The sequence below is a fragment of the Azolla caroliniana genome, unplaced genomic scaffold, assembly GCF_043228905.1.
Source record: "Azolla caroliniana isolate FFs.n. ecotype wild unplaced genomic scaffold, voAzoCaro1.0.p SCAF_18, whole genome shotgun sequence".
In the NCBI taxonomy this organism is placed as follows: Eukaryota; Viridiplantae; Streptophyta; class Polypodiopsida; order Salviniales; family Salviniaceae; genus Azolla; species Azolla caroliniana.
Window position 1 is genome coordinate 9,294,096 of NW_028230453.1, and position 9,624 is coordinate 9,303,719.

Genomic DNA, 9,624 nt, shown 5'->3' on the forward strand with positions numbered 1-9,624 from the left:
GACACATATGCCTTATATCCTTGTATGCGCAGCCTTTGTTCTCATCAACATTCCTTTGCTTTCCCAAAATGCCCCCCCATCACGTTGTCAGTGGAGGTATGAAGCAATGGAAGAAAACATGTGTGATTGCCACTGCTTCCCACATGATAAATACAAGTTTCCTTTCATTTACTCATCTAGGTCTCAAGCATAAACCGTTCACATTTGATATTTTCCAATTAATCTTATTGTATATCATTGTTGATTTAAGGACTTTCAGATAATATATTAGATAGAAAACAAGAATTGCGGCCCAAACCTACAATATATCCATCACAACATCTTGAATGTCCAATAGAAATCGATCCTCTTGCATGTTTATGATTTTGTATATTATTTGTGTGCAACAATTTTTTTTCCTAATGTTTAATTTCCCCATCCCTGATGCAAGATAATGCAAAGCTAATTTACAAACTCACCCATCCCTATTTCAATCCTTCATATACTCAAATTACATAAAACTTGTGAGGTATAACAAGCTTGAAACTACCTAAATAATTTCACTCTCAAACCAGCTTTATTTTCAAACATATCATGGAAGCTTTCAAACAAGGGTAAGAGTTTACCGTATGAATCATGTCCTCACTATATCCACCAGTCTGCACATACAATGTCCAAAACATGTCCATCATAATCACCAATAATGTCCAAAACATGTATCAAATTCAAAACTTCATCCAATAATGTCCAAAGAAAGAGTAATACGAATCCTGTGTAATGCCTACTGTGGTTCTTCAAAACCCAACTTTCTAGGCTTCATAGCTAGTGGCATAGTCATTGTCATTCTGTATAATCGATCCCTCAAGACAGACATGGAGAAGGTTTGTTTGCTTAGTGGAAGAAAGAGACGCTACTTCTGTTGATCTCTCTCTCTCTCACTCCATAGTTCCTACATTAACATATTCTGCAAACGATGAGACGGACGATACTCTTGGTAGGTGGAGAGTAGATTCCGGTTCAAAAAATATGAACCGGATAGATTCCGGTTGATACGAAAACTTGGTGTGTCCCCAACCTAACCGGAACTCTAACATTGTTCCTAGGACTTTGCCCAACACTGATGTGCACCCATGCACATGAGATGTATATATACATCATTATGGGCATATATTGTATTTGATGATGTTTATTAATATAGTTGAAAGGTCTTCAAGTACACACTTGTTAATCATCCCCCATTTGCCTTATTGTTCATAAGTGTATTTCCTCTATATCTCTCATTTAACTTCCTTAATCTCACACACACACATACACACACATATCACATTGTCTTCCGTTGCTTAATCACGTATGTGATTAACTATTCACATAATTAGATAGTAATTAACCCTTAATTAACTTCCTAATTATTAACAATTCCCTTAATTGACCATGCGTCTACTTGAATCTCTTCCTCCACCTCTTGTCGTCATACACGTCCATAAGCTATATATAAGTTCCAATACCAAACATTGCATGGATAAGTTATGCACAACCAAATCAAAAGGACATAAAAATACAAAGGAAACTACATATGTTATACTACGTCATCGAGTTCCTAAGTGTGATTACAATAAAGGGACAATATAATCAATATGTAAGCTTATGTGCTCCTAACCAAGTAGACACAATACAACACATGATGTGAAGCAAATTTACAACTTTAATTCTCTTAAATAGGATTTCATTGACTAACTAACCCCAAACAATTATGTTCAAGCAAAGGATTAGCTTCCTAAGCATGCCTTTTTTGTTGATCATAATCAAGGGGTTGACTAACACATGTTCACACTAACTATTTGCATTCTGCCAACTTGTGTTGATCAAATTCTCTATTCTTGATCCACTTCGTCTCTCACTTTTCTTTTTTCTTTTTTTTCAATAATTTATGTTTGTATTAAAACAAAATATAAACCTTATTATCTCAACCCTCTTAGGTGTTTGTTGTAATATTAGATGGCATAAATCTAACTCTTGTGGGAACAAGCTACCCATACAAAGTCGTGATAACTTTCAGCTTGCATAATTGTTGTAGTACCCCACGAAATCCATCAAACAAGAACCCACTTCTCAAGCTAATTATACCACATCCCCCAATAACTATTATAGCCAAACACCACCTAATATGATTGACTAGTGTGCAGGGTTGTAACAACATCAATGGAAACCCATATAGAAGGTGACAAACATTTCTAGTTAATGATGCCCAAATTTGTGATATAACAAACCAAATGGCATTAGTAATAAGGCATGTAATATACACGTGTCTGCCATCTTCCTCAATCATTGTACAAAAAAACATGTAGCATTCAAAATATATCTTCATTTTAAAGTCATTGTCAAAGGAAATTCATCAACCATTGCACATCAACAAAACACGTTTGTACCAAATGGAATATGAGAATGTCATTTTCGTCTAAAACTCGACACCGCCATTTTACATATTAGGTAACGTGCCATGTATCCAAAACCTTCTTTGATAATCAAGATCTACCTTCAACCAACTTACGATATAATCATTAGTGTACACCACAAATATTGCTTTTTCACGACCTAATGACAAATCGTTCCATGGTTCCTTGAGCATCGACTAACTTTGAAACTATGGAATTTAGAATAGGCAATGCCAAATATTGATTGCTAAATATAAATACATCCATGTGGTATATGAAACCTAATTTGCGTTGTCCAAAATACTATCATTCAATGCCTAGGTGACTCTATAATAGCATCTTCCATAGTACCAAGTCAAACCTTACCATTTAATTGAACTTTGACTTGAGACTTTCTTTTCCATCCCTATGAGGTTGTCATTACCTTTGTTGCCAAAAAATTACGAACTTTTCTACACTTATAGGGATTCCAATTAAACAATTTCAAACATTGTCACCAAGAGCGCGCTATTTATTGAACCACAATAGATTCTTAACATTTAAATGTCCAAGTATTATTAACAACATGCCACCACAAAGCTAAAATTCTACTATTCCCATGGTATATATCCACCTTTTCCACAAAATGACAAATCATTTTCGCCCAAGGTTGAGTACCTTTGCACATACCTGTCAAGAGATTAGAATTTTGACCAACAATAAAATCTTCTAAATTTAGTAAGTTGTTCCCCATAAGTATTTTGGAATACATTCATGACTCCATGAAACCCAACTCATGCCAAGTTTGAATTTTTCTTCATAATATATATTTTAGGGAACGTCTCAAATGATCAAGTGATTTCTTTGTCCATTGTAATTGTGACAAAGAATTTGGAATCATTGTTGCTTGTACCACTTTGAGACGAGTACCAAATAGTCAAGCTTGAAATTTCCAATGGATAAACTCATGTAAAATTGTACTCCATTTTCGAAAGAAACTTAAAGATGGCGAGATTATAGATATCAACACGAATTGGGTAACCTAAAGTGGCGACACACATTCTCTTGATCTAATATTTCTACATTTCCATGGTTTTAGCTATATTATGAAGTAAAGGTTTGAGAAACAAGAATGAATAATTTGCCATTGTGTGAGTTATCAATTGTTTGTCTCTATATGAATGGAAGTAGTCCCCATGGAAAGAGTTTGAAAATGTCCAAAAGCATTTTCTTACAAAGTTTCTCCAAGTTTCTACTCTTTGAGATGGGATCATATCCCATTAGGATCATGGCCATGGAAATGGTTGTCGAATATGTGCCAAAGTTCTAAAAAGTCGCTTACATTGACTTCCAAGACTCGCATGGAAAGCAAGCAAAAAAATCTAAAAGAAGCATAAATTTTCTTTTGTGTTCTGGTTTGATGTGATAAGATTGCTTCATGGTGCATCAAAAGATTCCTCTATGAATGGAATGCTTCATGGGCCTTTTGCAATGCCAATGTATCATAGCATGGAACAATTTTGGAGGTCCACATTTCAACAATTTCCTACATTTTTTGCGCTTAACTACAAAGCCATGTTCTTTGTCTAACATGCAAACCACACACACCAACACATGTTAAAGCTCATTTGAACCATTGCTTCCATATGGCTTAGCTCACATTTGCTTCAATGTGAGACAAGACATTTCGAGCACAAGTGACGAGACTAATAAGCTGCACACATTTCCCCTTAAAGTTAGGGAGTAAGTATCACACTTTGATACAATGCTTTGCCTTTGATCACATTTGACAACATTGTTTATACATATCCAATCTGTAATGCACGAATTTCTCACACTCGCAATGTGCAGTCTCAATTATGACACTCATTAGTAAAGTTAAACATTCGAGAGTTGCTGTTCATTTTCACACTAGTTTTATGTGAAAAACATTATATTTTTGGTCTCATAGTTCATATTTGACCTTCAAAGATGAGGATCTCTCTCTCTCTCCATATATATATATATATATATATGTTGAAGGATTTACATTGTCACCATGCTCATTTTCATAATGGGGGGTATGGGAGATACATAGAGTCATAGCAGACCCTCTCTTTCTAAGCCAAACGTTTATTTGTCTATGTCTCTCTTTCATTATTTGTTAGACTATAACCATGCCTCAAAAAGGGGACAATTTTATCCACTCAACATCTTCATCAAATGTATGTGTCTCAATCGACGAGGTCCGTGCCACAAAAGGGCACACAGATAACAATCGACAACGGTTCGGTTTGAGTGTCAAAACTGAACCGTTAATTTTTTTTGAAACTCGAACTGAACCATGAAACCGTAAAATCGAACTGTTAGGTAAAAATCCGAACCGCTAAAACCGTAGTTTCGTGGTTTGGTTTTGGTTTTCAACTTAGGTTAAAATTCAAAATTTCAATTTAAAATTGTAAAATTTTTCATTATTTCAAATTTTAATTTTTCAAAAATTTAAAAGGTTTTTCCTAAAATGTGAGAATTACCGTCAAAATGAAAAGGTTGTTTTAAAAATATATTTAAAAACAAGCAAACCGTGTAAATCCCGGTTTCAAACCGTTAAAAACGAATCGAACCATTCAACCCCCCCCCCCCCCCCCCCCAATTGAACCGAATTGTTAAAAAACTTGAACCTTAACCGAACCGTTTAAACCGAGCTGTTGCCGATTGTTACATAGAAATCCAAGAGTAGAGTAGAGTCTCTAACTTAGACATGGGATGTAAGTGGAAGTGTGTGTCCAAAAGTCTTGTGGAAGTAAAAGGTCCATCCATCCATCCATGTACCACCGCTCAAAAAAGGCCTCTTTTTTATCCACTCTCCCATCCATCCATCCATCCATCCATCCATATCCATCCATCTACTACTACTCCTACTCCTACTACTACTCCTACTACTAGTAGCAAGTCGTGTATGTACATATGTATTTTCGGTGGGCGGTTAGAAGTCATCTCTCTCTCTCTCTCTCTCTCTCTCTCTCTCTCTCTCTCACACACACACACACACACACACACACACACACACACACACACACAGCGCGACAGAGGAAACGGACAAAAACTATACATACTCATACATACTCATACATACATACATACATGTGTGCGAATTATCTACAGACTTCTTTTCTATCCAAGTGGTTCTCTCTCTCTCTCTCTCTCTCTCACATACACACACACACACACACACAGACAGAGGAAAATAATATATACATTTGTATACGCAGAGGAATACAAAGGAAAGAAGGCAGAGAAGAAGACTATTATTACTCCCGCATAATCCACAGAAGCAACTGACTAACAGGTGAAGTTCTCCCTCCCTCCTTCCCTCCCTACCGCATATATATACTGTCCGGAATTTGCGAGAAGTCTTGTCTGTTTCCTGCGGGGAATCGATCGGATTCTTCTTTGGTTTTTGTGGGTATCTTGATGGATTTCTTATTTGGTTTTTCTGGAAATTTGATCGGTTTGCCGGGAATTCTTCCTGTCTCTTTTCTGGTTGGGGGAATTTTCTCTTCTTCTGCAGAATTCTGGATGTGGATTTGTGTGTTCGAAATAGTTTTGTTTCCTGTGTGTTGGGGGATCTTGTGAGAAGATCTTGAGAAGGTGATTCTGTTTCCTATGTCAGTATTGTGTGGGTGGGTGTTTTTCTCCCCTACTTGGGGGATTTTCTATGTCTTTTCCTCTCTCGAAAGGGTTCTGCCTCTTTCGTGGATTTGATTGTTTTCTCTTCCGGAAAATGTTCTGGAAAGCCAGACAAACTTGATTGTATATCCTGCTCTCTTTAAACTTGCTTTGTTGGTTTTTATGCCTTTCTCTGTTTGGTTTTTGCCAGAAGATATCCTTCTGATCTTCTGTTTGCCACAACAATTTAGTGGGAAAATGTTCTGATTCTGTTCCGTTTCTGTGGGAATGGAAAGGAAAGAAATTTTGTTTCATATGTGGGTTTTGTTGGGTGCAACTGTTTTACTTTCAATGGGGATTTTACGGGAAGGTATTTTGCTTTAAGTGTATTGGTTTTGTGGGAAAATACTCTATCTCCTGTGTGGGTTCTTCCATGGGGATCTTGTGGGGAAAAATGCGTTTCCTATGTTGGTTTTAACTGGGTTCTTTTCCAAAAGCTAGTACCTCTTACATGGAAAATTTGTTTCTGTTTTGCAGCTCAATTGTGGACATATTTCCTTTCACTGCAAGGCGAGTGTAATATTCTTTAGTGGGTAAGAATGGAAATCAATCATTTTAATTTTTTGTTTATTCTAGAGGCATAAAAAAATTCCTTTGCTAATAATGTATCTTATTGGTTTAATACAAACGTCTTCTCTTACAGGTAATCAATCACTAATTTCGATTCTGTTTATTGGGATTTTTTCCAGATTAAAATTGTTTCTATTCCATTTCCAAGAAATTTTTCCTGTAAAATTGCTGCATCCCTGTGATCAGGGCTGCGTCCCAAACTACTTTCCCAAGAGGCTTCCATTCATTCCCTCATGCAACTCGGAGGTCAACGAAATGACTGCCGGAATAGAAGAAAACCACCTTGTCAAAAGCACTGTTGTCGACGAGAAATTCAACAAGGCTATGAACTCGGATACATGTTGCATCACCATGGAGAAAGGCATTGTAGTGGATGACATGAGATGGCAATGCGAGTGCCGAAAGACCAACGCCCTAGATTTCAGTTACTTGGAAAGCACTGATGATATGAAATGCCGGTGTGAGGAGGCAATTGGCATGTCGGAAGTCTGTTACATGGGAAGCTCCAGTGCAGATGGCAACTTCCCGCATGGGGCAGGCAGTGGATTTCCTCTTCTGAATTACAAGGGAATTCCAGTTGATTCATGTTCAGAAAATGGGCAAGTTGCTGGTATGAGTGAGTTCAAGCCGATGATACGGTCAGGTGTATGCTCTGACCAAGGCATTAGGCAAGCAATGGAAGATGAGCATGTGTGCATCGATGATTTGTCCAGCCGCTTGTGTGGCTCAGCCGTTTTGGGTCAGGGACCGAAGTCTTGTTATGGTGTAAGTATAGTCATATATTACTTTATTTTAAAAAGACTTGTTTCCCTAGTAGCTAACCAGAATTTTCCATTTCAAACTTAATACACATTTTCCTCGTAATCACCAAAACAAGGTCCTTAGATTTGTTTTCAACAGTGATGAGCACCACACACATTGCTATGATGATTTATGGCAGGATCTTTGTCTTGATATTTTATTGTAAACCAGGTTTTTGATGGGCATGGAGGAAGAGACGCAGCTGAGTTTGCTAGAGACAAATTACTTGACTTCATTGTGCGAGATATATCTTTCCCATCTGAAGTGGAGACAGCACTTCACCATGCATATTTGAAGACTGATAAAGCGTTTGCTGAAGCATGTATTTCTGATGACACCCTCTCGTCGGGTACAACAGCTATAATGGCTTTAGTCCTTGGAAGGTTTGAAATCTATATCCATTATGAATGCAGACTATGTTTTGGAATTAGTTCGGCGACATAGGGAACTTTAAAATTGTAATTAATATGAATGGTAGGGAACATTGAAATGCAACTAAAAATATGTTCATCTAATGTATTTGATTAGAAAATTGCTCGTTGCCAATGCTGGAGACTGTCGGGCGGTTTTGAGCCGACGAGGGAAGGCGGTTGATTTGTCAAGGGATCACAAGCCTTTTTGTGTGAAGGAAAGGACCAGGATCGAAGCTCTAGGTGGATATGTAGACGATGGCTATCTAAACGGACAACTCGGCGTCGCGAGAGCACTTGGAGATTGGCACATGGATGGGCTGAAAGGTGTTGGGGGCCCATTGAGTGCAGAGCCTGATGTCAAACAAACTGTCCTTTCGCATGAAGATGAGTTTTTGATAATTGGGTGTGATGGGCTGTGGGATGTTTTCTCGAGCCAATTGGCCATTGATTTTGCTCGACGGAGGCTTCAACAACATAACGATCCGGAACGATGTTGTCAGGAGCTTGTGGCAGAGGCGCTGCGCCGTGATAGTGGTGACAACTTGACTGTCATTGTGGTTTGCTTCCAACCTGAGCCTCCCCCGAGGGCAATGCCAAGCTTTATAGGGAGGAAAAGTATTTCCTCACAAGGCTTACGGAACTTGCAGTCTGTATTGGATAACCTCCTTGACACGTAAAAGAAGTGGTTGGGCGTGATGGAGCATCTGGGAAGGGATTGACACAATGATGGGAAACATTTGGGAAGAGATTTGATGGAACATATGGCTGAATAAATGATAAATGTGCTTGTTGGTGATAATTAGGTACTACACTACACTAGTAAACATAATTTGCTTAAAACATGTATTGTGATATTGGTAGGTTACAACAGAAATGATGGATGGCCCATGTAAAAAAGTGTATATATATGTACATCTTCTTTGATCAATGTCCCAGGTTTAAGTCTATATATATATACACACATGCCGATGTATGTGTTTCAAGTTCATTCCACTTGCTTAAGTGGAAAATAATATTCAGATCTCTTTTCCACTTGCTTAAGTGGAAAACAATATTCAGATCTCTTTTCCACTTGCTTAGTGGAAAATAATATTCAGATTTCCTTGAATACTCTTCGAAAGCGAAAACAAATGAAAACCCTTGTACTTTTTGGTAACATTAATTGCATGAATCTTGGTGGGCATACATGATGGGGCTTACAAATGGCTTGGTGTGTAGTTGTATTTTATGATGTTATTTGTAATTTCATTTTTCTTAACAGTGTTTTACAAAGAATGGCGTGGTGTGTAGTTCTATTTTATGATGTTATTTGTAATTTCATTATTCTTAAGAGTGTCTTTCTTACAAAAAATTTGAAGCACTTTGAATAATCCATTAAACTCCATTAGTATGTAGTCGATAATGTTAGTTGTCACTTCATGTTTATTTGATGCCTTTTTCACAAGATGATGACTTGCGTCAATAAGCTTGATGGAGGCGTTAACAGGAAGAGGAGAATGAAGATTGGAGTTATAACCTCCAATGCCTACAAATTACAATATGTTCGCAGCACAAGAACTTTGATCTTTGAGCGGTATTCTATTCACACTTATATTTGCCTTGCGTCAATAAGCTTGATGGTAAGTGTTAAGAGGAAGAGGAGAGTGAAGATAGGAGCTACAACCTCCAATGCCTACAAATTATAATATGTTCGTAGCACAAGAAGTTTGATCTTTGAGACACTTATATTTGCGTCAAATATATCT

General features: G+C 37.4%; 1 protein-coding gene across 2 annotated transcripts; it reads left to right on the top strand.

Annotated features, from left to right (window-relative positions):
* The first annotated feature begins 5,667 nt into the window (after positions 1-5,667).
* LOC147852364 (putative protein phosphatase 2C 57) lies at positions 5,668-8,804 on the top strand. Of its 2 annotated transcripts, XM_087334026.1 has the most exons (5): positions 5,668-5,715; positions 6,573-6,628; positions 6,785-7,430; positions 7,638-7,849; positions 7,995-8,804. In XM_087334026.1, exons 3-5 carry the CDS (start codon positions 6,921-6,923, stop codon positions 8,554-8,556), a joined length of 1,284 nt encoding a protein of 427 aa, XP_087190152.1. In that variant the 5' UTR covers positions 5,668-5,715; positions 6,573-6,628; positions 6,785-6,920; the 3' UTR covers positions 8,557-8,804. The 2 variants fall into 2 exon arrangements, with proteins under 2 accessions (XP_087190152.1, XP_087190153.1); XM_087334027.1 differs by lacking the exon at positions 5,668-5,715 and having other exon boundaries at positions 6,573-6,624.
* Positions 8,805-9,624: the final 820 nt, after the last annotated feature.

Bases quoted from the DNA above. Each gene is read 5' to 3' on its own strand.
- LOC147852364 (XM_087334026.1), top strand. From the start codon at position 6,921: ATGACTGCCGGAATAGAAGAAAACCACCTTGTCAAAAGCACTGTTGTC. The intron at 7,431-7,637 runs GTAAGTATAGTC...ATTGTAAACCAG, and splicing joins GACCGAAGTCTTGTTATGGT to GTTTTTGATGGGCATGGAGG. The intron at 7,850-7,994 runs GTTTGAAATCTA...GTATTTGATTAG, and splicing joins ATGGCTTTAGTCCTTGGAAG to AAAATTGCTCGTTGCCAATG.